Source organism: Colius striatus, chromosome Z, assembly GCF_028858725.1.
Source record: "Colius striatus isolate bColStr4 chromosome Z, bColStr4.1.hap1, whole genome shotgun sequence".
In the NCBI taxonomy this organism is placed as follows: Eukaryota; Metazoa; Chordata; class Aves; order Coliiformes; family Coliidae; genus Colius; species Colius striatus.
The window spans coordinates 87892503-87919902 of record NC_084790.1 but is presented as its reverse complement, the minus strand read 5'-3'; the positions used below and the strand labels follow the sequence as shown (position 1 = coordinate 87919902).

The 27400-nt window shown below is 43.9% G+C and overlaps 1 protein-coding gene across 4 annotated transcripts in view; it reads right to left on the bottom strand.

Annotated features, from left to right (window-relative positions):
• WDR7 (WD repeat domain 7) overlaps positions 1-22630 on the bottom strand; it is a 151154-nt gene extending 128524 nt beyond the window's left edge. Inside the window, exons 1-6 of one of the 4 annotated variants that reach the window (XM_062017941.1) lie at positions 22511-22630; positions 9117-9288; positions 7852-7958; positions 5622-5700; positions 4913-5087; positions 3037-3113 (exon numbers count right to left, since the gene is read on the bottom strand). In XM_062017941.1, coding sequence (XP_061873925.1) covers positions 3037-3113; positions 4913-5087; positions 5622-5700; positions 7852-7958; positions 9117-9275 — 597 coding nt within the window. In that variant the 5' untranslated portion in view covers positions 9276-9288; positions 22511-22630. Of the gene's footprint in view, positions 1-3036; positions 3114-4912; positions 5088-5621; positions 5701-7851; positions 7959-9116; positions 9289-22510 lie in introns of those variants that run through there. The other 3 variants (XM_062017942.1, XM_062017940.1, XM_062017943.1) reach the window with 3 other exon arrangements.
• Between the last annotated feature and the right edge of the window lie 4770 nt (positions 22631-27400).

The window sequence follows — 27400 nt, the reverse complement described above, 5'->3', positions numbered from 1 at the left end:
AAAATGGCCTGCCTTGGTGGTTTTAAATCTGCCCAAGACATGAGTTTGTCAATGCTTCTACAAACTTTAACTGGAGTAATCACTTATGTTTTAGTCAGATACTCTGCTCCTATGGGTATATGACACCTTGAGCACCAGCTTTCCTGTGATAATGAAATCTGCATACTATGTCACCAGTATAAGAGCATCAATTGTGCAGAAAAGCAGAACTGAAGAAGCAACAGGTAAGACATTGGCTTGTAGAGACAGACAAAAATGACACCAAGAGGAGGTTAACCCTGTATGTACACAGCATACACAGGCAGCTGTAACCAGGCTCCAGCACTGACCAGCAGGTCAGCAGCTGCGGAGCTGAGCCGCTGAACAGACAGATTCCTTCCCTTCCTCATGTCTCTTCATGTGATCACATTTCAAAGCTTTCAGCTGTAGATCAACCCTTGGCCAGAGGTTAAGATTCAGTCACTGCCAACCACATTCTTCGAGGATTCAAGCTAGCACTATCAAATACCGGATCTTACCCATTTGGCCGATAGCCCTCTGCTGAGTCTGAGTATCAAGCTGGTCTATGGCATCAGTGCTGTTACTTGATTAATCTGGGCCTGCCTCAAAGCAAAACTTTCTCTTCTGGTTGTACAGAAGGTGGTCGCTGCTAACCTGTTCAGGCCCACAACACACATAAACTGGCTCCCAAGCTAATCCTCACTTTGACTGACTGCCCATCTTCACTCTGAAGGAAGCAGTGACAGTCATCACAATCATCATCTGAAATGTTTAGCTTACAGTCTTAAAAATCTGGCTGAAATAAGAGAATGTAGACATCCCTGCTGCAGTGGGTATAAACGGGAGACTTGCAGACAGATAGCCCTCCAACCAATTTCACAGATCCTCCCTTTCCTAAAAAGCAATCTTATTTACCCAGACAGGGCAGAGAAAATTAGGATAGCCAGGCAATTAAGGCAGAAGTGGGGACTAAAGATGTCCTAGAGCACAACTTACTCTGTTACAAATCTCTGTGGCAATACAGTATTTTCTCAGCTTCAAAATGGGGAATAAGTGTCCTGTCCTACAGAGAAACCACTTAAGTGTCCAGACAGTGGGACAGCAGCCAGCATCTGAAACCGAGTCTCTACACAGAACATCATATAGATGGAAATCAGATAAAAACAAAATACCCAGCTGTGTTTTTTCTTCCTCAAATTGAACTTTGGATCGTGACTGAGACCACATGATGGAACAGGGACTATGTGGTTTCATAAGATGCCAGATGGCCAACTTCTGAGGAAAAACAAGCACTTGTAGCAGCTCTTATTCTATTATTCCTCATAAGAAGATCTGCAAGAGCACGTGGTATCCTCTTTCATCACTTAAGACTAACAAATTCCCCAGCTAGATAGATTAGTGGTGCCTATTTAGTATCATCACTGTCAATGAATTACCTTGCATGCAGGCAGGCAGCTGAAACTAAACAGATTCAGCTCACATTTCATGCTTTCAAGGTCCCTCATATCCCAAACAGACTAGACTGTGCTAAGTCCCTGTCCAGTTATGTCTGTCTGTTTCTTACTTTCCTAACAGCCACTGCTTTCCACTGCTCACAGCTGCCTTTTCACTTGTTACCGTTGCACTTGTTAAGTACAACAATAGCTAAAAACGTTATTAGTTGCATGACACGGGTCTCCAGAAAATGCTTTGAGAGCCAAGTTCATCAGGTAGCAAAGATAATTTCACCAGGCTCGAAACTATGAACCCAAAAAGCAGGAGTACCACCTCTGTCCCCTGATGGGATGAAAAGCAACGAATCCTATCAGGCTGACCTCACAGGCCAATAAAAATTGTGTTGCTTTTGCATTACAAATGTTCTGGAAATGAACAAGTTCACCAATAATTATTTAATTTAGATATCATAAGGTTGTTCTTCCACAGTTGCTGAAAATCTATGGTAAGGTGTATCTTTTACAAGAGGTTTCTGTGAACAGGTAGTTTAACAGAAATCTACGAGATGTGTACCAAACCTCCCTTCAGGCTTTTGTTCATCAGTGCACAGGTAAGGCAGGAACTGTCCAATAATAGAGAGATGTAGGCAATGCCTAACAGCAAACACTCCTAGAAACCATATTCTCTGCTCAGGAAACGTTCAGGTATCTCCACACCTCACTTCTCATCTTTCCCAAACAGAATACAACATTCAATAACAGGTTTTAAAATTAAATTCAATAATAATATGAATATAGTCTAATGTAATACAACTATTATAAGTGGGTTTTTAAAAAAACCAATTACAGACATTGTAAGAGCTTAAGAAATTGGATAACTCAACCTTAAAATGAGGTGTTACGATGAAGTCACCTCTGTAATGCCATCACCACATTAAAAGGCACAAACTCCCCATGCAGCACAGGGCAAGTGCTGACTCTGATGTATTTCTTCTCTCTGTACTACACAGAGTAAATGTATTTATTTGCATCACTAACGAGTGCTTACACCGCAAGCTCCTGCACATAAAAGTCATGTCTGTACTGAATAAAGTTATTCATGTAGTACAGCACTCACATCAGCCTGTGAAGTTAAGCATCACTGTAACGTTCTTTGTTACTGACATCCCTTTGGAACTCAAAACCCCTGTGGAACGTAGCACAACACTTTTTAGTAAAAGTACAGAACTTCCAGAGAGGGAAAAACTGAAATAAAAACATCTGTATATTAACACAAATTGTTACCTGGAACCAATAAGAGAGACATATTTGTGGGAATTAGACATTATCCTACTCTTAATTTTTAAATAAGCTCTCTGAGCAAAACACGGTTGGACTCGATGATCTTAAAGGTCTTTTCCAACAGTAGTGATTCCATAAGAACAATCAGGAGTTCTGCTGGAAACTCGAAGGATCAGTAAACCAAAAATAGGGAAGCTGATTCACAAATGGCAAAGAGGAAAAACTCATGATATCATTAGTTAGCTGGAAGAACAGGAAACAGCATTAAAACAAGTTCTCCCTTTCCACAACAGGAAATATTAATTCAGAAGCCTTTGTTTACCTGCATCCTACTAACTTCAGAGGTTATTATCCACACTTTCAGGATGCCAGTCACTGAAACTGCTACGACAGTATCCTCTGGGGAAAAACAAACATTAGGCTGATAAGTACAAGGACATCTTGATTTCACTGCACACTTGTGCATTTCCGAGTACAGAAATATACTGAGAGCACCTAAACATCAAAAGTTTACCAAAACATTCCTGAAGTGTTTGCTTCAAAAATCAAACGTTTATTTGCAAAGTGGTATTCTGGGAGCACACCCACACCGATTCCACAGTTTTGTGTTTACATCTCCCAAACAATACTCAGGGATCAAATCAAACGGCGGGGAAATGAAGTCACCGTTGTTTCTAGAATTGCTATCAGACATTGTGGGTTGTGCCACCACTCTCCCCAAAGCCAAGAGGTTACTTTCTCAAGAGAAGAGATTTGTTGCTTGTGCCTAGCTGTCTGCCCACAACAGCCTGTGAGGACACAGAGGTTTCATGGGGAGCACACTGAGCTGCACAGTTGCACAAGCATTTCTGAGCTGCAGGTTCCTAAGGGGCATCTCTGCACAGCTACTCTCCTAGGTTATCACCTTCACAAAAAAACACAGTATACTAAGTACTAGTCAAACTTCCTAGACATTCCTGTTTCTACCAGACAAGTCTGGCTTAAGACCAAAAACCAAGTGGATAACTTCTTGATTACAATATAGAAGTGATTACAAAACAAAGACCAAAATTACAGGCGGTATCCACAAAAACTTAATGCTAGAGTTCACTTCCAGTTGTTCCAGTAACTTAGATGTGTGGGGATAGCGCCTGAGCTTTCCCTTTCCAGGACTTTAAGAACACTGAGTTTACTGCTGTCAGCTTTAATTCAAGATAAAAGCCTCTCCTTTTGCAGGGTCTTCTTCCTTAGTGTGCCAAAACTTAAAGCCTAGCAAATGAACACAAATCAGCAGAGCAAAACGTACTTGTGGACAGGTATCACTTCAAATCATCAACTAATTCACCACTAAACAAGAGTCTACTCACACACCTCTCCACTGACTGACTCTCATCACTTTTAGAAGTTCCTACCTCTACAAGTCCTCAGGTTTCTTAAACCTATTGTGTAATTTAATCAGTACACTCCTTAGGCACACTTCCCAAATAGCTGTGAAAATGTTATGACACTGCTTTCCATAAAGCTACTAATCACAAGAAATATTCATAGCACATATATATCTTCTCAAAAGGTACAACGTTGAGCTTGTCAAACAATCTCAATGTGTATGACACATCACGTCAGTCATGCAGGTGACAGCTTTTGCTTTTAAAGTGCTTCCCCCCCTTCCCTCAGTCTTGTGCCAGTCTCCAGGCCCTTGCTCTCAGAACGCTGTCCAGAAACTCTCTCTCAATTCAAAAGGAGAAAACAAAGTTATCAGCATTTATTCAAAACACACACACACACACAGCCCCCCCAAAAAACACTGCCTGTAGAAAGGTTCCCTGTCCTGCAGGTTTCAGCACATGCACACACTGAAGATAACAGGATCGAATCCATTTACTAGGTGAGCCTGGATCTTGCTGAGCACACCTACACAGAGTGATTTGGCAGGATTTCAGTCTCTGTTCATGAAAAAGCAATTACATTTTAGCTGGAGCCAAAACTCCCTCCCATTTGGTGCAATATCAACAGAGACAATATTGCACAGGTACTGAGCTAAGGTATTCTTCAGGGACTAGACACAACTATGTATACTTTGTGATTTGAAAAGCTTAGTGCTTTCTGAGTGTCGCCCAGAATCACAGGAAAAAACACTGTAGTTCCTCCCCAAGTCCCTCAAAAGCTGAGAGCAGTGCTTCTCTTACAAGGAGACAATTGTAAAAGCAAAAAATACTTGCCCTGTGTTCTGTTGGATCGAATGATAGTCATGGAGCTGATCCAGTCAGGAGATATCTTGGATAATAACGAATAAAGAACTTCAAGGCTGGTAGCATCCATAACAAGAATTTCTGGATAATGTCCATGGCACAACAGCCTCCCTTCACGTTGAGTCCCAACTGTAAACTGGTAGAACTGAGGAGATATTAACAAAATACAGAAGTTACTTTCCATGTGAGGCATTGACTAGTTAATTTTTAATCAAAACCATAATCTCATATTCTAATGCCTACACGCTTAGAAAGTACTACTCTGCACCAATGAGGGGAGCTTTCTGCAGAGGCTCCATTTCTCCTGTTATCTTCCCAAGGCAACACTTACCCTGCACAGTCAGTTCCTGTAGCTCACAGAGGCCTGCCTCAGCCTTCCCCACTAAGAGCATCTTCATGCTCTCACCTCTCCCTGCAGTACTCGAAATTTTTTCTCCTTTTCCTCCTTTCCTTCCAGCGTCTCTCATTAGTTATGACATATTTTTTCAAATGTTGATGCACAGCACGTATTTCCAGCTCTAAAGCATTTGATGATACAACACAAACTACTGCTAAGATAACCCAGTACACACATGATGTCATTATCAAGCTTAAAACCAAACAGCTTTGTTTTGATAACTGATAGTTATCCATGCATTGCAATACCGAACAGGACCTCAAATACACAGAGAGTACTAACCTGTATGCCAGTATGTGTACAGGCTAGTTTAGTAAACTCTATGCATCTCCCATCATTCACATCCCATAGACACATCTCCCTAAAATATGAAAGGTAGATTAAAATTACAATATTTCAGCCTTCCTAGAGTCTAAAAATCATTTACACAGGTAGAAACAGAACCATTTGAAACATGTCAGTGACTAGATGAATTGTATTTAGATAAAGGAAACTCAGAATCAACTTGAATTTCCAGTCCTTCTATCTAATCTACATCACCTCTCCCTCCTTACAAAAATAACAGGGAAACAAGTGAAATGCCAAGGTTCATGATAAACAATCAATGTTGAGCAAACACAAGTACCTGAGAATACCTCACCTCTCTCACAAACGTTTCAAGTCATTACACACTTTGACTGCACCCCCAAAGTTGCCCAAACATTTGCCTGCCCTCTGCACATTCGTAAGGAAAAAAAAGAGCACTGCAGAAAGCTGTGAGGTGCCAGTGGCCCCTGTGAGGCTGTGCAGACATGGAAGCACCACCTGCCTGTTACCATAATGCACCTCAATATGTAGCATTGCCTGTGCTGTTGAGACTTAAGAAAGAGACGCTAGCAATCAGCAGTAACAACAGAAGTGATGAGTAACCCATCTTACTCAGTGCAGTTCCATATAGGAAGATGATTCACTTGTAACTGAAATGCTTGTACTGCTACTTAGAAACTCAGAAGCTAGTCTAGATTCTTGATAACAACAGTGGTTACTCCAATTCCCTGAACTAAAACTAGCCTCACATTTGGGGCATAAAAAGCTCCTGCCTCCCAGAACAGCTCTGTCAGAAGAAGACCACAGCCCTTTTCCTAGAAACTGACTGATGGTAACAAGGACTTGCTTCCATAGAGCCAGACAGAGTATCAGTGTAGCTATAAGGATGTGGGGAATGCACCCCCCCCACTGGTGGGGGCTCACTGCCAACTGTGGTTCAGTTGCTGCCCAGCCTTGAAAAGCTCTTGAGAAAGCTCTGCAAGGTGCCTCGGCAGGGATCTCTGTCTCTGTAGGGCTCTTTAAGCTGAGCTCTCCACCCTGTCCTGCCAGAGCTGTGCTAGTCTGGCCACATTGACCCAAACCCCAGCTCCCGACGGCTGCCAGCATGCCAGGGCATGGTGGAAATCTCTCCACAGTGGGAGGGGAATTTGGACAGCAAAAGACCAAAAGCATGAGACCACAGGTAAACAAGTTACTTAGTTGAAAGTGCTCTCCCAGGAGAGGATGGTCAACTACTAGGGATCCTGTACTCAGCCTGAGGCAGAGCACTAGAGGGGACTTTCATGTGTGAGTTATGAACAACAAAACTAGCTGGCCCCAAGGCTTTGGTGTGTAATTTATCAAATTATGTATCTTCTCAATATACTAGCCCAAAATATAAGATAAAATCTGAGTGTACAAAGTATATTTTAAGTTACAGAGTACAACTTTTTAAATTACCTGACAGCAATCCCATTAATGCCAATTGCATGAGAAATCCTTCCTCCTTCCACCCTCAAAAGAGTTGCTTTGACTAATAAATAAGACCACTTAAAAAATGAAATATATCTGCTAGCATTATGGGCAGTGTGAGCTGAGTGGTGGGACTCGATGCTCTAAAAGGTCTTTTCTTAATGATTCTGTGATTTTTTTTTATTAAGGATAAAAATCAAACACTGCAACAGACCTAGACAGAACTTGGAAAGCTGTTACACAGTTTAAAACATGTATCATGCATCATTTCCACAGTACAACTCAAGCTTGCTCTCACTCAAGGAAAAAGATCTTGGATAAGGAGAGAAAAAGGAGCAGAATATGGACCTACTGTCAACTGAACTGACAAATTTACCCAGGCGAGAGCTGACAGACGCACACAAGTGCCTTGACTGAAGGAAACAACATCTCACTGCTCATCCAAACAAAAAAATCACATCCAGTGCTCCAAGACTGCTTTACTACAGCTGTGCAGTGTCTTGCTGCTTTCTTCCGTGGTACAACCGACCTCAGAGGAAGCCTGCCAGGATCTCAGGCACTTCCCTACACTCCTTTCAGGCCATGAGTCCAAAATTCACCCCACACTCAGCACCTGCAGTGGATTAATCCCATCATTTGGAGTATCTAAAGGTGTTACACTAAGTAAAGGATACTGTGTGTGTAAATCTCTCCCCTGCCCTCGGTTTCCCTTGCTTAACAGATCTGCATATTAATAAAGTCTCTGAGAACTCACCCACTTTCTGATGCGCTCACTATATACTGCTTTTCACTGGAAGCAGAGGCCTTTGATAAACAAGTAATTGAGGCTGTATGGCCAAACAGCAAAGCTCTGGGATTAATCTAGAACCAAGGAAAGAAAATGTAAAGCACAAATAGCACAGGCACTGTTACTCAAATCAGAACATACACATTCCAGATTTCCATTTCATGAGTTATATGAATATATGTGTTAATACACAGACATTTAACTAGCACAGCAGCAGACATATAACCTTGAGGGCTTACACAGGACACTGAGAGAGCGTGTACCTAAAACTGAAATGTAAAATCTGTGGAAAAATACATTTTGCAAACACTAAATGCTACCAATAACTTTTAATCACAAGCTAAATTTGGCCTAATTTGAATGAAGAAATTGTGTTGTGCTGCAACAATGCTTTCCCCCAATCCAGTGCAGCTCACAATCCTTTATATTCATAAACAAGTTCATACAAAGACCATGCATAGATTAAAGAAAACTGCCCCTTATTTGTCCTTTCTAGAAAGAACTGGTTGCTTTTTGCTGTTCTTTCTTCTGCCCAAATATATCAGACAAACAAAATCTAAGGGAGTAACTGCCTGACAGTGAGATTTTTAGGTATTCAGTATAAACTCCTCCTGGAGCATGCTGCTTTTATTACAAGAAAAGATTGTTCTGCTATTCCATGACAAGAATTTAAAACTCTTCATACCAAGAGTAAATTACAAGACCATATTCAAAACAGACACTGGCAGATTTCATCTCCAGGGCAGCCACTGGCAAGAAACAATCATCAACCTTTATCTCTGCTACCAGCCTTTTTCAGTTTTCATGGGGAAAAAAACCCACCAAAAAACAAACCAGGCTGAATAAAATAGTAACCTTAAAAAGATCTCCAAGTACAGTCTTTGATCACGGGAATTTGTTTCCACAAAACAAGATTAAGTAGCTAAACTTGAAAGCAAGAACTAGTTCCGAGCAGCTCCAGAAAAGAGGAAGTCATTACTTTAAACTGCAGGAGCAGAAACCAAGTTCAAGAGCAAAAACTTCTCTTCCTAATCCAAAATATTCTCCATGGGATGCATGGAGTGTCAATCCAGGCCTCAGGAGAGGGATGAGGAAAAGACAATTGGAGAGGGCACAGAAAGAACTGAAGACCAGAATGGATAGCATCATATCAAAGAATAAAATCAGTCTAGCAACAATCATATGCACTAAAAGCTCAAAGAAAATTAAGATTATACAGACTTTGGTCTTACCTCTAAATCCAGAGCAAGGTCCCAGAGACATATTTGTCCGTCGTGGCACCCCGTGACGATCATTGATGCGTCCTCCATGAGCAGCAGGGTGGATATGCAGTGCGTGGGGGCTTTGGGGCCCCACAGGACGATGGGCAGCACAAGGCTGTTTCCTGCCATTTTGCTTTCAAACCTGTCAATTTAATACAGACAACAGATGTCATGTTTTATCAGGTGTGCCACTCTTGCACTTAGAGTATTCTAGGTAAGAGGAGACCAGGGGGAGAACACATTAGTGTTTACAAATATCTCACTGGTGGGTGTCAGGAGGTTGGGGCAGCACTTTCTTTCTGTTGTATCCAGTGACAGGACAAGGGGTGATGGGATGAAGCTGAGACACAAACAGTTCCATTGAAACATCAGGACAAACTGTGTCAGTGCTTGAGTGAGGGAGCCCTGGCCCAGGCTGCCCAGGGAGGATGTGGAGGCTCCTTCTCAGGAGGTTTCCAAACCCACCTGGACACGTTCCTGTGTGACCTGATCTAGGTGGGAGCTGCTTCTGCAGGGGGCTGGGCTGGATGATCTCCATAGGTCCCTTCCAACCCCCACCATGCTCTGATTCTATGGTCCTCACCGGACTTGAAGTTTGAAGTGACTTCATAAGCATTTCATACGAAACAAACAGTCACTATATATGCCATTCTTCAAATAAGTGACATCAGAGAATCCGTTTAACTTCGCGTCTGGATGAAATAACATTCTTTAAACAGTCATAGAATCACAGCATGGTGGGGTTGGAAGGGATCTTTAGAGCTCATCCAGTCCAACCCCTCTGCAGAAGCAGCTCCCACCTAGATGAGGTCACACAGGAACGTGCCCAGGTGGGTCTTGAAGCCCTCCAAGGAAGGCGCCTCCACACCCTCCCTGGGCAGCCTGGGCCAGGGCTCCCTCACTCAAACACTGAAAGTTTGTCCTTATGTTTAAGTGGAGCTTTTTGTGTTCCAGCTTCATCCCATCATCCCTTGTCCTGTTGCTAGCTACTATAGAAAAAAGGGATGTCCCAACCTCCTGACACCCACCAGTGAGATATTTGTAAATGTCACTTGAAATAACTCCAAAATTTTGATTTCTTGCACATTTGGCCAAAGATGCATTTCAGGGGGGCATTTCCCTACATGCACAGGTACCAAACAGCAAGCATATCCCTATGCACACGTGAACTTTTGCCACAAAATCACTCTTTCAGAATAATTTTGACTACTATATGCCCTAAAGTACAGTTCATGCCTATTTGCAAATGCAATAACCTTCAGTGAAAAATAGGCTCTGGAGCTTTCGAAGGAGAACCATGCCCTTTTCCAAACTACTGTTCTGTTTGAACAGCATCCATCCTGTTGACATCGCTTTTTCAAACAGAAATTTAGGTTGGAATATGTAGTACCCTGAATTAGGTGAAACCAGAGGCAGAAAGCACTTTCCAGGTTAATGCGATCCCTCAGTTCACAGTCTTACCCTGATAGTTGATTCCACCCCACACACACAGCCAAAGAGGCTAACTAAATGAACAAAAGCTAATTGAAAAGGGAAATACACTAATTAAAAACATATATTACTTTCTGATTTTGGTTTCAAAGCCTGAGTGGTAAACGTTTTCAAACTCTCCTGGTATTGGTGGCTCAAGATTTCCTTCTCTCACCTGCCCTTCACAGCAGGCAGAGCCACCTGCAAGCAAAAGCTGCTCAGACAGGGTGATGGAAAAGGAATGATAACATGCAATATCAAAAGATGGATTTTGAGGGGAAAATACCCTTACTAGCATTATCTGTGCTATTTAGAACTAAATAAAGCTAGGAAAGAAATAAACACAGCAAGCGCAGATCACTTGTGCTGTCTCTTGTGTCAGCCACCACACACTGGATCTCAAACCAGAGATGAAGGGCTTTAGAGACCGAGATGTGACAAGAGGCACTGACTTATTCCTGAGAGCACTTGCATTAGGACACTGTAAGATCCAGGGTGTCAGCTTTTATTCAGAAAAAAAAGCTGAAAGTCTCATGTAATCCAGCCCTTTTGATGCCGATGACTTTGTGACAGCTGATCTCCTCCTCTCCCCTCCACACAACCTTGAGCCCCAGCCCTGCCAACTCTAGCCACTTTTGGTGGGCTGGCCTCAGCTTCCACCGAGGGGGAAGCATGGCACAGGACATCAACAGGCAGCATGTACACTGTCTTATGGACTTTGCCAGGCTGCTGAAACACAAGACAAGGTAAAGAGCCTTGCAAGTAAAACTGAGTGGTACTGCAGTATCACTGCAGCCAAAGTTGCTGACTCATCAGGTTTCACAATCTTTATGAAATTCATCTGTGGATCTAACATGCTTTTACTCTCCACCCATTTTTTTTCTTCTTTTTATAAGAGTTAATGTATTGAAATGGAAAGCAATGAACGACCAGCCAGCTACTCAAACAGAAGTTGTTTGAGTTGAGGAACTACTGTAACACTAGCTGTGCCTATTTAATATCTGAAGGTAGTTTTGATCACCATGTTTGCCATATGGACTAGATTCTGGCCACTATCCAACAAGAAAGAGATGACACGCTATCCTCACAGCAACGTGTAGTATCTTATATTGACATAAATAACACAAAGACATTTTCGTCTGTCACAAAGCCAAAATTTTCTCTGTGACTGGAAAACGGGGACCAACAAAACACGTTTGAGTCACAACTTCAGAGAGAAGGAAAACATCCTAGAAACTCAAGTTGTAATAATAAAAAAACAGTTAGGAGGATTAGCACAAGATTTAAACACCAAAACAAACCACTGTTTTTGCTAGCAACATTCTGAGCTTGCCAAACCACTTAAATGGTTTTATTATGCACAGTCCTGGAACACGGGTTTGCTTATGCAGGGATGGCTGATGCCTTGTCAATGCTGCAGCTGGGCACTGGCTGATGCAAGCAGCAGCTCTGGGGACTGCCTGCTTGCACCCCTCCCTCCATCTGTCTGCAACCCCCGTTTGCCTGCACATCTCCCCCCCTCACCTGCCTGCACTCCTCCCTCAACCCGGGTACATTAAAAGTCCAATGCAGGGAAAGGAAACTGTAAATACCAGACTTCGTTTTTCTTTCCAGGTAACCAGCTTGAGCTTCAGATTGGTTTTGGGTACATACAGAGGTGTATTGGGGATATATTCTGCATTTAATCAATAAAAATGCTGGAATTTAAGCTAGATCTCAATTGTACCAACAACAGTGTCTTATGTAAGACCCATTCCAGTTAGTATCCTCTCTCAGGAACAGCAGGAAACAAAGTATGTGAAACGACCAAGCGGAGAAAATAAATCAAGAATGAGTAACATTTTCTTACGGATCTCTTTTTCTGGATTCAAACAGAGTTGTAGGAGTTACTCTACCCTGCTGCAGGAGAACTTCAGAGCTGTGTAAAGTTATTGCTTGGAGCCTTTTGTGATAAATGTGTAGGTGAAATAGTTGTGTTAAATAAGTCAATGCTCCTGATGTATTATCCTGTAGAGGTTTATGTCTGAATTTACCACAGCCCAAACCAGGATAGTATTTCTGACTTAGAGGAGTATAAACACACTGAACATGAGCAGGGCTCACTGAAGAAATATTTTTCTAAAATACCTATTTTCCTGTCTTTCTGTAGATACACATTCTACCAGCTTGAGTGATCCAACAATACTTGCATTCATTCACTCATATATAAACTTATTTTACAGGTTCATTTCAGCAGAGGGATAAAATTTTACTGTGAGGGAGCCCTGGCCCAGGCTGCCCAGGGAGGGTGTGGAGGCTTCCTCCTTGGAGGGCTTCAAGACCCACCTGGACACGTTCCTGGGTGACCTGATCTGGGTGGGACCTGCTTCTGCAGGGGGTTGGACTGGATGATCTCTAAAGGTCCCTTCCAATCCCACCATGCTGGGATTCTACAAACATTTCTGAATTATGTCAGAGAAAAATGAAGGTCAACTTGAATGTAAGTAAGGTTCACTGCAACTCCAGTTCCCCACTGCAATAACCAGTTTCCCTTGGTGTCCCTGTGATACTCTAATCAGACAACAGCAGTGGTTATAAAGAACCAACCAGCAAGTGAGTAGCCATGCTGAGCCAGGTCCCAGTTACCGCTAAACACCAGCCCGGACAACAATCCCGCTGTCTTTTCACCAAGGGAAGCACAAGCGTGAGCCCCAGATAGCCATGGAACTCGTGGGAATTTACTCGTGTTATCTTCAGTTCCACTGGAGATTCTCATGCAAAGTTTCGTGGCTTTGTTTTGAGACAAATTTGATATAAACAGAAGCCACTAGAGAGACCTTGACTGAAGTCCTTCACGACAAACTTGATCTTCTGATCTTACATCACCCTTGCCATTCCCAGTGGTGACTCCCACACCTGAACAAGTGCTTTTCTGCACTAAGAATACTTCCTATTTCAAAATGTTGTTCCTTACTGTACTACACGGAGTTCAACGCAAATTATCTCTCATCTATATAAAAACTACAGTTCAATTCCTGAAAGGAACTAGTTTCTTGATAATTTTGACAAATAGTGTCTATACTCTTAGTGCAACCAACCTTTGCAGCCAGAGAAATCGAACGTGATAATGTACATGGAAAAATGGGGGAAGGGAGAACAGCAAGAGCAGAATAATGAATAGCTAAGTATTACAAACTGTAAATCAGCTTAAAGGGCCAGCTGCATGTACCAAGCCTCAAACTTGTGAAAGGTGAGATGTATGAGTGCTTTCCAAACAAACTGCATCACTACCATTCCACTTACTGTGAAGGGTCACTTTATGCCAACTCTTTTCTTGCGTTTGCTTGGACTACATTTATTAACAACTACTTATTTTAGTCAGAGTTGTTATTTAATGAACAAGTACAAACAAAGACCAGCAGTCAACTGTTTGATCCACTGCAACACTGTAAAAGCTACCCTGGAATAATTGTAAACCATGCCCTTAAATGTAGTGTTAATTGTTATGCAATGGTAGATCAATTGTTCTGTCTGGACAGTCACCATACAGCACCATAAAATAATTTAAAACATAATAAAGAATACAGTGATCTTACTATACACTATTCTAAAAATACCTGATTCAGAGAGAAATAAGCATAGAAGTACAGAGAGGAACAGAAATAAAGTGTTGAGATGTCATACAACAATATGCAATCAACAATGACCACCAAACCAAGCAATCAAACAAAAATACCCATTTAACTTACCACACAATTGTTTGTAATGAAATAAACTGAAAAGACAGATTAGGAAAGGTGGGGAGAGATGGAAATGTCTTTGCTTTATGTATATATTAAAGCACTTCATTACCAACCAAGTACAACACTGCTCACAAAGCACTGTTTGCCTGCTACCTGTGGAAAGCTCCTGCCACAGCTCCACTGCTGTGCACTAGAAACACAAAACTGCCCAGGCAAATCTCAAGAGATGGCACAACAGAGCAATCTTCTCATCCTCCAACTAGAAGGCACACTGGTTGGCAGTAATCTCAAAAGCACCTGTTTGACCACACTTGCTCCAAGGTAGTTCATTTCATGACAGTGTCTGAGGATCGGTGTAATCTACACACCGAGTTTTAATGACTAACAGACAATTCCATGCTTGAAAAGATCTCAGAATAAAAAAATGCTGAAAAGCAACATAAAAATCTCTTCTCACTCCTCTCATTTCCCATTGCTCACAGTTCAGGGACCAAGTGCTAGTATTTACATGTCACCTGGTTGTTTCAGTGATGCAAACGCATGCCCTTTTTAATAAACACAGAAAGTCCCCTACCAGGACACAAAATTATTCCTTGAAAATTTCACTCACCTTAATGCTCTTCTAACCTGTTTAAAAAACCTTTAAAATCAATAGCACTGTAAAAACACACTTAAAAAGAATTTTCTCAAAGGAACATATAGTACTACAATCCAACACACAGCAGCAGTAGCACATGTAAGTAACCTAACGTCTTCTACACTTCCCATGCAAAAAAGAAGAGTGAGAATAAGCACTGGCAACATTAACAGCATAATACTTTCTAAAGGCTCACAGATATTTACATTTCAAAGCTTCTACCTAAAGGAAACAGAATTCTCACAACATTTCATATCAACCCTTCAGAGAGAAAGAGCAAAAAGAAAAACTACCTCTTTCCTTCTACTTTTTTATTATGGTACCTCAATGCCTTCATTAAAAACTTCATTTTCAGAAAGTACCACAAGTTCATTTTAACAGCTGAAGAACTCAGTCTACAAGGAACAACTCTGTCTCTGGTGAACACTGAATATATCCCCTGCAAAAAGCAAAACTCACTTATTGTCTGTAAACAATCAATTTTTTTTACATCAGTGATGACAAACTACAGTAGCAAATAAACGCTGTACCATTGACAAATGGCCCTAAAGCCCGCAGTGAGTCATTGCAAATGAAACCCCACATTCTAGTTTGTTAGATCTTTCTAGAATAATCTTGTTTTGCAGAAAAGGGAACTAAAACTTGGACCTGGAAAATGCAGATGTCCAAGCAAGCAGAGTTCGTTCTGCTTAATCCTCACTCTGTCTTCACTGGGATCCTTCAGATTTCCTCTGTGACTTCCACAAGTGCCATGATACAAGTTTCCTTCCTCCAACCCACCAGCCAAAGACAGGACGAGTTGGTGTTATTGCAAGTACCCAGGGGTCTATATGTATATATAAATACATGCATACATACAAGTATACTTGTACCCATTTTGTTTCACCTTTGGATGACCTCTCTCAAAGAGACAATAAATGTACAGATGCAGACATGTGGGAAAAGATCTTTCTGAAAACACTTGCTCAAAGTGAAGGCTTTCACTCTTGTTCTCTGCCCTACAATAAAGGCGTTTATTTTTCTTATTTGAGCTAAAGTCTCTCAGATCTCCATTTTCCTGCTGCTGTATCTTTACCCAACTGCATGCACAAAAGCTGAACCACCCCGATAGCCCTTCCCTGGATCACTCCAAGATGTCAAATGCTTCCTTGCCCAGAGCAGCCCCAGACTGCACACAGTGCTGCACTGCAGCCTCAAAGTCCTTCTTCCCCTTTTCTTCACTTGCTGGCTACAGCCCTGCTGACACAGTCTGGCACACAAGTCTCTTGGCCACAAGGACAAACAGCTTCTTATCTACCAGGATACCCAGGACGCTTTAAGCAAATCTGCTGGCCAGTCCCTTGTCCTCAAGGCCACTTCAGACACAGGACTTTCCACAGTCATCAGGAACTTCCTTCCATCACTAGGACACTCAGCCTTCCAACCACATTAGCCACTATCTGATCCCATGCATTTTCCTCTTCATTGTGAAAACCAAGACAAAAATGGCATTATGAACTCCATCCATCTTCATGCTTTTGTTGCCAAGTGCACTATACCATCAATACATAAGCCAGTTACAGACACATACATCTCAGCTATGTTGCTAGTATTTAAGAGAAAGCCCTTCTTTAGATTAGCAGATGATCCAAAAACCCTAAAAATAATAACATAACCTGGTAGAATAGTTAAGTGACTCTTTCAACACCACTGCTTTAGTCATTTAGGGATAAACTTCTATTTGAGTAAAGCTAGTAAACTGATTTCTTAAATGCAACGTATTAATTACGGAATCAAACACTCTCATAAACATCTTTATCAAGTCATAGTCCTCAATACTAACTAGCACTTTCAGGACTACTAAACTATGCTGAACTATTCGCAGCTTACTGAACCAAACTACAGCCAGAAAATTTGCTGGTAACTTCCAACAAGGTCTGATGATGAAGCTACAGGGCAGAGGCATAGAAAACAGAAAAGTTAACAGGGTTTATAGCCAGGGGAATGAGTAGGTGGGATGGCCACGGGAAAAGGACAAAGCGCAGACGCACAGAGAGCTTTCTAACAATTATTTCTATAACAGATTAAAGGTAGAGTCATGCAATTTTTCTGGTCTCTGCCTCATCTGTCATACAAAATAGACCCAACATGAACCAAATCAGAATAACGTGTACACAAAGATTCTGCAGAGAAACCACAGCAGGACTCAAAAGTCTTTATCATATGGGTTATTACCTTCTGCCAGAATTCACACTTGGAAACTCATTCCAGTGTTTAAAAAAAATTATTAGCATTCATGTCTGTTTGGTTTTTGCATACACTTTTATCTTTCCAAGTGACAAAAACAGACAGGCAAAAAAATTCCAGAAACCTTCCTCCTCCTGCGTACAATCTGTTCCTGAAACAGGAACAGTTTGCCATTTCCTACAGTTGTCCCACAACTTTCAGTCAAGATGGGAAGCCTCAGGAACCTCACCTTGTAAGCCCCAAGTTACTTACCCTGAGACAGTTAACCATAATAAGGATTTTAACAGACAGAAAAACAAAGCAAAGCAAAACAAAACTAAGGCAGAGTAGCAAGCCCAGCAGCCAGCAAGAGCTACTTTTGCCCTCTGTATTGCCCCGGGACAAAATAAACCCCAGTTTCCTTTAGTGCCTGTCACTAACAAGTGGATATAGTCTTCTCGCTGTTTTATTTGCATGCCTTCTGTGCAAGGAAAGACAAACACTTGTGGCCAGTACAGCATCTGAAGACTTCCTCAGCCTCAGATGTTTCAGTGGGTAGGTTTACAAGGAAAGGTTTAAGAAGAAACAAGGGATGATGGTGTTGCAGACTGCACAAGCAGAAAACAAAGAGAAAAGGGAAAGAAGGACGAGCAGAACACGGGACTGGAGATGTCTCCAGGCGAGATAAACAGAAGGTACAATTAACATCATTCTTCAGTACAACTAAACACAGTGCCCAACACATTTGATCCGCTGATGACTTTCAAAGCACAGACAAGGGAGACACAAGCACACAAATTCTTCACCCTCCCACAGCACTTAGGCCTAACAGTTTGCACATAACTTTAAAACATCAGTTATGTTGCTAGAACCAAAAAGGCAGGAGAGTAACTTCAGTTCTACCACCAAAAAGAAACTTGGTTCAGGTTTGGTTGGAGCAACACTGTGCAAGCATCACGGTGCTGATCTGCCACAAGTCACCCTCATGGAACTCACAGTTACCTGGGCATGCTCAGAAGCTCTGCACACCCAAGTGCTGTGGATTGCTCTGGTTTGGAGCAAATCACAAGAGTATCTTCCAGAGACAGAGAGTTATCACCTGTACACAAACCCAGTCAGATTCACAGAACACTTCAGGACTTCAATGTTCCGTGACAGTATTGTTGCATGACTCTGCCCAGACTGAATTCAGTGAGCCTCATGCTTAGCTGGAGCCTGCTTCCCTGGGGAGAGGGATCCAGGCACATCAGGCATGTGGGAAGGATACAAGACAGGCCAGGGGAAAGGAAGGCTTCTTTGGGGAAAGAGGTAAAAAGATAAGTGAATCTACCTGTGTCTTAACGGAACAAAAGCTAAGAAGAGCACTTTCCAAGCACATTTCTTTCAATTAAAGCACAGGTGTATACAGAATAAATATGTGGGGACACTAAAAGAATCTGACAAAAAAAATAACCAACCTATGAACTGACTGTTTCTTTATCATATAAGCTCTTAGAATTTAACAGCCACAAAACAAACCATCAGAGGCTGCAAATGAACATCTGCTTTTAAATAACTGTAACTGTGCATATGTTTCAAACGAAACAACTTGGAAAGGTTAAGAATAAGTCATTCCTTTCCCTATCAACGTCTGCCACACGTTAATGCCATTTTTCTGTACTTTCAGCGGAATTTCAATTATGTTATTACTCAGATTAGCCACCAATAAGTATGAAGATGGCTGCCATCCATGACATTACGACAAACCTTCTAAGTGGATCGTCTATTTTCAAGTGAACTGCAATTTTTATGCCTGGTATTTTTCATGCATACAGGATCTTTCATTCAAAAAGACATTAGTTAAGCATTGTAACACTCCTCCTAAAACCATTTACATAAAGACAATCATACATTTATGGTAATTGCTCATTTCTGTTACATCATGGCTTCCATTTGATTAGTCCAATGCACTTTATAAAAATCTGATGGTTTTAAATTGAATCACAAGTTACCTTCTCCCATGAATACTTGGAGATGGAGAAAAACTATTAATAAGCTAGGGAGAAGAAAACTAAGTACTTATGCAGAGTTGCAGAAATCTTCCACTGTTAGAAACCCACATATTTAGACAATTCCACCTTTCTTTAAATAGGTGATAAATAAACACTGTGCTATTAAATACAAATCATCAGTAAAGCTGTCTATGCCAATTAAATTCTGATTGTTTCTCAAGGTCTGACAGTGACTGAAGGACTCTGAAAACGAGTCTTGTTGAATTAGTTCTGAATCATTGCAGAGGGGTTAAATGCAAAACCTTTTTGCTTTCTTAACCTACCACTGATCTAACAAAATGAGTTTGACTTGCAGAAGAGCTGAGCTTGGCAGGCACCTCGGAAGATCGTGTCCTCCCACCCCCTGCAAAAGCTGACGCAGATACAGCAGGTTGCCCCTGACTGTGTCAGAGCTCTGGGTTTCTCCAGGGATGGAGACTCCACAGTCTCACCCTGTGTTCCAGCACTCAACTACTACCCTCCTCCTGGACTTTGTGCTGTCAATGGCAAACCCTTTGAGCCTGACCACTCTGTGGGTTTTCAGTCCACTTGTCCAGACCCACGAGCCAGCTTGTCTGTAACGACCTTAGGGGAAACGGTGTTGAAGCCTCACTATGATCGAGATCCACAATGCTCACTGCCCTTCCTCATGCACCAAGCCAGCCCTCTCATCGTGGGAGGCCTTCAGGTTGGTGGTCCAAAACTCACCCTTTATAGATCCATACCAGCTGTGAAGTCTGAGAGAGCTTTTAAAAAGGTAACACTTTTTCAGCAAATAAATGCCTGATTTTTTTTTTTCCTTAACAGCTGTAGAACATTTTGGACCATACCTGCAGAATGTAAAACGCTATAAAGCAATCTACCAGGTCAGCATGCAGCAGATCAGTATCACTTCAGTCTGCATCTGATAAGCACTGAATAAGAAACTCTGAGAACAATAACCGTACCTTTATACCTCACTGAATTAACAGCATATCTTTCTGACTTGCAACTACAGAGAGATTATTGCAACACCACGCTAAAACTGCTTAAAGAAAGAAGTCTTTAAAAAGATGATTTCTCACTGAAGGAGCAGTATGAGTAAAAAGGTGAAGGCTGCAATCATTTTTCTTGGTTGTACAATCAAGAAACAGTTTGTGATGGCCACAAAGTCAAGGAACTGGCGTGGCAAAAAGTGGTGGGTTTTAAATGTCACCCCATGCACGCACACAAAAACACACAGACAAAGTGAGGCAGAGGTGGGGAGCTGCACTGGCGACTATGGTCACTGTAATACTCAAGTTCACTCATTCCAATATACACAAAAAGAAATCCCTAACATCTCTCAAGCAGAACTGCTGTATCCCTACACAAGCAGGAGGTGCAAGGAGTTCCCAAGGGCCACAACACAGCATACCTGATTTTACTGCTGTGAATACTCACACCAACCTCACTAACCCTACTCATTAAAACGTAACTGAGCGTGTCTGCAGGACAGAACTCATCTGCTATTTTGAACCTGGTCAGAACTGTCAGGTTACACTGAAGATTACGGGAAGTGACAAGGTGATTTTAATCCAGGTGATGGTAACAAACCAAGAATTCTCAGAATGCTGATCAAGGATTAGCACAATAACGGTGCCCAGCCTTCTTTTATCCTCCTGTACTTTGCTGATTCAAAATTAACCACTTCAGTTCTTGACTTTTTCCTAAATCAGCGGCTTCTACATCACATTGCCCAGCCAGTACCTCTACGCCTCTCAAAGTCAATGGGTCTGTGACAGCTATCTCTAAACTGCAGTATCTCCTCCTCAGAAGGTTTCCAAACCCACCTGGACACGTTCCTGTGTGACCTGATGTAGGTGGGACCTGCTTTGGCAGGGGGTTGGACTGGATGATCTCTAAAGGTCCCTTCCAACCCCAACCATTCCATGATTTCTATCATACAACGTACCTGCACTTCAAGCACCCTGCGACAACACTTGTCACAGAGCTCCACGTCTTGAGCTGGCCGTTACATATTTCAGTAATTTAAATGAAAAAGCTCATGCCACTGTCAAAACCTGCCCAATGCGCTCAAGATAAAAATCAAATTCACTGGACACAAACTTGTGTTCTAAAGCAGAGACTGGGAAGCAGCTACTCCAGATCCAGGCTCTACCTTCTGCTCTGGCAACAACAGCTGCAATCCAATCAAAGATTATTGCTTGTCCCTTGCATCAGCTGAGGGAATGACTACCAAGCTCCGATTTAATTAACAACATGAAGGTAAGCGTGGTTATGTATCCCTCTCCCCAAACCATCACTCCCTGTATATGTAAAAGGTTACAAAATACAAAAGAAGATGAAATAATCATTTTGGACTCTACACACTTCTTCACGGTTCACAGATACCTCTGAAAGCTGTTTGCAGGGTTTTTTCTGGCACTTGATGACACACTAAATCCACATATATTTTTCCTGTTTAAAACTGTCATGATCACATGAGGGACAGTTATCCAAAGCAGCTGCAAAGTAAAACTAAAACGTTCACCCCAGTTGCTAATAATACCATGGCTGTCACAGAAGAAGGAAATGGATTAGAGAGACTGTGATGTAACCCAAAATCTGTCGTTAAAAGTAATTCGAGTCCCTACAAAGGGTTACTCCTGCATGAAGAGTCATTGCTCAGATAACTTCCCGTTAACAGAGACAGAGCTCGCCATCCCATTAACAACCGGTGCCCTGTCAGCGCCTCCGGTGACCCGTCCTGGGCATGACCAGCGGCGCAAGCCCACGCCGTGCGCAGGTCGCTGATGCATTTTGCGGTGGAACTTGTTTAAAAGACAAGCTCAAGACCAGCCAGCGTTCTGGGGGAGAAGCAGTACCCGCACCGCCCGCCCAGGTGAGGCCCCCCGGGCCCCTCGCCGCAGGAGACCGGCGGCCCGGAGAGGCCAGTGGGGAAGCGGCGGCAGCGGCCCCCTCCTCCCACTGCCAGAGCCCCGCGGGGAGGGCAGCCCGGGCTGAGCGCTGCGGCCAGGCCCGCCCGCGCTGCCGCCGCCGCAGCGGACAGGGGACGGCACCCGCAGGTCGCCGCGGGGCCACCACTGGCCGCAGCGGGGGCGAAGGCCGCCATCACCCCCACAGAGGTGCCGCCGCCGCCCCCTCCCGCGCAACATGGCCGCCCGCGCCGCCGCCCCGGGGACCCGAGGGCCGCCGGCAGCCCGCCGGGGGCCGGGGCGGCGCGGGGGCCGGCAGCGAGCCTCGCCGGCCCCCGCCACCGCCCGCCAGCGGGAGAGCGGCTCCGCGGCCGGAGGCGCCGGGCAGCCGGCGGGCACTCACCTGTCCGCGCCGCGCCGGTGCGGCTGGGCCCCGGCCGCCGCGCTCCCGCACCCGCGCCCGGTGCGGCGGCCAGCTGACACCGCCGGCTGCCGCGACTCCTACCACTGTCGCAAAGCCCCCGGCCGTCGTGACTGACGGCAGGCTGAGGCGGCCGGCGTCGCCATGGAAACCGGGCGGCGGAGCGGCGCTTTACCGCCGCAGCGGGGGCTGCCCGGCGCGGGGAGCGGCGGCGGGAGGGCGGGGGGGCCGGGAGCCGGCGGCCCGGCGTGGCGGAGCAGGCAGCGGGCTCGCCCTTGCCGCGGCGGCGTGGGCCCGCGTCCCTCCCTGGCCGCTGAGGGGGAGGCCGGGCCCGCCGCGCCCACGGCGGCGCCCCGATGGCCGGGACGCGTCAGGGGAGAGCTGCGAGGAGTGACCGGTGCTGAGCGGTTCTTGAAGGGCTTCGTCAGTGGCGGAAGCTTCGTGAATGAGGCGGGATGGGGGAATACTTGTGGGTTTGAGCATTAAAACGTCGTTCTCTGCCGCCTGCTCGAGGTCAAATGTACGCGAAAGCACGTGTGGGGCGTGTAAAGCGTGTTGGTAAGTTGTCAGTAATGACACTGCAGAACGGGGCGGAGAAGATCCTCAGTTTATTTGCTGGTTTTATTCAGTTTACCCTAAAACGTGGTAATATGATCATTTCACTCATCTGGCTTTCATTTTTCCACCTTCCTGCTTCTGAGCATGTACAACCTGCTGATTTTTTAAGCTATCACACCGTGTTGAAAACATAGAATGAGGAAACTGGGGGGAAAAAAAGTAGTAACTTTTGTCTGCAGGATTGTCCTCCCCATCATGTCACAAAACCTAATTGATAACAAAACCAGGGCGATTTTTAATGGCATTGTTACATTTTGAGGCAATTCCTACTTACATGTTACGACTTTTAGGTGAAATAAAGAAGAGCTCTTGCAGATAGTGACCTACATAATACGGACTTGCTCTCTGGGCCTTGTCAATGCACTGTGCAAAGAAGGTGTGGCATGTTAAACTGACTTCAGTGCTTTATTTTCTTTGCTACCAAATAATTTTTACTGTTAGCTTTATGAGTGAACAATTAGATTTGGTTACATACAAATCACTAAAGATGCTGAAGCCAAGGGCAGTTCAGTGGTTGTTTCCTTGATCAGCTGTTTAAAAATGTACATCAATACATCACAGCTGTTCAGGACAGAAAGGGAAAATGATTTCTGCAGTTGAAACTAGAGAGAACATTTTCTCTTGGCCAGAAGTAATTCAAATAGTGAAATTAGCCCACAGCTTGCTTTACTGTGTGTAGGCATGTGGCACATCACCTGCAGGAGCACTTGGTATCAGATATGCTCAGTACCACCAGTACAGGCAAAGCAACTCCACATTCCTCATGCTGTTGGACCTGTAAGCATTTTTAGTTCAACTATGGGGTGTAAGAGTATGGATAAACATTGCTCCTACGTTGGTATAGATGTGATGGTAAAAGCAATGCAGAGATAAACCAACGTATCTGCACAGAAAGATGCAAACGGCACACAGCCACGTGAGCCCTGGCAAGGGAGTACAGACACCCTGCCATCCAAGAGGAACAGATGCCTGTCTGTAACAGCAGCCTATTTAGCATGTGAATTACTTTCAGCTGGGAGAATGGAGATTCTCCAGTTGTCCTGTCATCATAAATTCCTGAAGCCAACGTTGGTCAAGGTCATGTGGCATTCTGTCACAACAGGAGTGGGTATTTTTTCTTGCTGTCATGTTTAGTGAGATTGTTTCAAACTCTCTGCTATAAAAGGTTCAAGATGGTTTTTTGAGTTATGGGAAGGTGTTTTCTTACAATAAGGTGCTAATAAAAATGTTAAACATATTCATTCTTTTTGCTTTAAACATTAATGATGCTGTTTTATCTGTGTCACCACATTGACAAGAAAGCTCAGGAGACCTTTGCTGAAGGGGAACTTCTTTACCCTGACAGTGGTCAAAGACTGAGGCAAGTTTCCCAGATGTCCATCCTTGGGAAAGGAAAGATCTCCATCCAGGCATCCAGGCTGGGAAGTGCTTGGGCATGCCCATGGATGCCAGGGCAGGAGCTGCCTCCCTGGGTGCCTTGCAGCCGCAGCAGTACCTCAGTTCTATGATGCTGCAGTATACAACACATGTTGGTGAGCTTCACAGTGACAATGCCTGCTAGGCAAGTGTGAATTCTGGGAGGCAGTAGTCTGGGAGGCAGCCTCAGCAGCTAGCATGGGTCAGTGCTGCTCCACTCAGATACCCAAGCAGAATGGTAAGACCTACTTTGCTCAGTAACAGAAGACTTGGCAGGATAAAACACAGCTTACTTTTAATTCCCTGTTTCTAGAACCAGTCCTAGCCAAAACATTAGTGTGGGCCCTGGGGCAGGAGGGCTGTGTGCAGTCTCTCCGTGTAGTTCCTTAGGGGAGGATGGCATCTAGCCCCTGACCAGCCTGGCAGACTCCACAACTGCTCCCAGTAGTGATGCCAAACATTTCTCCACAGGTGGGCTCTACACACCCTCCATCTCCTGAACTGCCCCTGGCCCTGTCTGCCCCACACAAATACGGTGTTGTTACCACAGAAGTCGGTAATTTAAAGAACCCTCCAACACTCTGTGCTGAGTTTTAGAAGACGGCAGCAATGGATGCACGGGGAAAAGTTCCTCCTAACGTGCATCTCACATGCTGGGTTGCAGGAATTTTGTATTCCTTGTTACATACGTGTGCAGTAGATTTCCCAGACATGTGTGTGCCTTTCCCTGGGACTAACTACCACATTTACTGACTTATCTGGCTGGGTCTCTGATGCTCCTCCAGCAGGCTTCCATGCAGCTCTTTGATGGTCTCTGGTAGTCCCATATGGTTGTGGAAGAGGTGTCTTGCAGGTTTCTTGAGTTCTTTCCATGAAGTCTGTTCCTTCCAAGGACCAAAGAAGTGACTGTCCTTGTATTTGGTGCCGGTGAGGCCACACCTCCAATACTGTGTCCAGTTCTGGGCCTCTCACTGCCAGAAGGACACTGAGGTGCTGGAGTGTGTCCACAGATGGGCAACAAAGCTGGTGAAGGGGCTGGAGAAGAGGAGGCTGAGAGCAGACATGAGCTCTCTCTACAACTACCTGAAGGGGAGTTGCAGTGAGGTGGGGGTTGATCTCTCTATTAATGAATGATAGAACATGAGGAAATTGATTTAAGTTGAGCCAGAGGAGGTTTAGATTGGACACGAGGAAGAACTTTTTCACTGAGAGGGTTTTTAAGCACTGGACGGGGCTGCCCAGGGAGGTGGGGGAGTCCCCGCCCCTGGAAATGTTCAAAAGATTGATAGATGAGGTACTGAGGGCCATGGGTTAGTGATGGGCCTGGCAGCGTGAGGTGCGTGGTTGGACTCAATGATCTTAATTAAAGGTCTTTTCCAACTGTAACAATTCTATGATTCTATAATTCCTTCTTCTATATATAGTCTTTGTCTGAGCTCATTGTTATACCAGCCTTTAGAGCTTTCTCATTTATAAACCCTGAATCGCTATCCTCACTTGCTATTTCATACAAGCGTGACTTGGACTTTGAGTTGAATGATGAGAGAATTGCAAGCAAAGGGTTAAAAGTGTTTAGAAGTGCCAGTAGCCACTCATCTGCTGAGCAAATACCTGTGAGCAGGAGGCCTTCCAAATCAGCCTGGGAGGCAGCTGAGGGAGGGAGCCTTATGGCCTATGTTTTTGCTACAAATCCTGGGACCGAGCAGAAAAACGTCGTCAAAGCAGTTTCAGCATGGCCACAGTGCTCAAAATAAGATAAATGCTTCATGTTTTCATTTCTCTGTGACGCATGCAAGGAGTGTCCCTTCACTGGGTGTGATAAAGCAGTGCCTGCTTCTTCATGCTTCACTGGTGTTAAGGAGTTCATTCCTCATTTCAGTGACCTTCACTCTGTGGAGTTCTCAGGTTCCTCATCTTGGTTTTGCTTGGTTATCTGCACTCCCCCCAAGACGTCCAGGACACAGTTACAATCTTATCTAAGACACTCTGCGATAGCTGCAAGTCAATCCACATGGCTTGTTTCTTATCTGTGCATACAGAAAGTCTTGAAACTGAGCAAGCGCAGCAAAACCACCACAAAAGACGTGGCAGATTTGTCCATCTTTCAGCCTTTGTTCAAAGCATCAGTGTGTTACTGAAAATCGTAATAAAGAGAACTCTCCAGACCAAATGAGAGTTTAGAAAGCCAAGAGTACTGTATTGCAGCGCTGGGTGCATGGGGGAATCTCCTAACACAGAGGGACAGCAGCACACTCATCATGTTCATCAAGAGAATGAGTATTCACAGAAATCTAATGCACATGTTACTAAATGTGGGGAAAGCTTTCTCACGGTCATTTGAGGAATTTAAAAGATGTATATCAAGAGGATGAGTTGTCTTATTGTGTCCAGTGACAGGATGAGGGGTAATGGACAAAAGCTGGAACACGACAAGTTCCACTGAAACATCAGGACAAACTGTTTCAGTGTTGGAGTGAGGGAGCCCTGGCCCAGGCTGCCCAGGGAGGGTGTGGAGGCTCCTTCTGGGGAAGTTTCCAAACCTGCCTGGACACGTTCCTGTGCCTCGTGATCGAGGGAAACCGGCTTTAGCACGGGGGTTGATCTACATGCTCTCTAGAGGTCTCTTCCAACTCCAGCCATCTTTCGGATTCTGTGATATGATCACAACTCAGTGTGAGAAATATTGATGTTGCTTTTGCAGAATTAGAAAGAAGTTAGGACAAGGAATTTTGACTGCTGTCTGCCTCTGTGTAACGTAGATCAGTGGACTGACCATGACTACTGTCTGCCTCTGTATAGTGTAAATCAGCGGACTGACCATAAGACTGTTATCTGTTT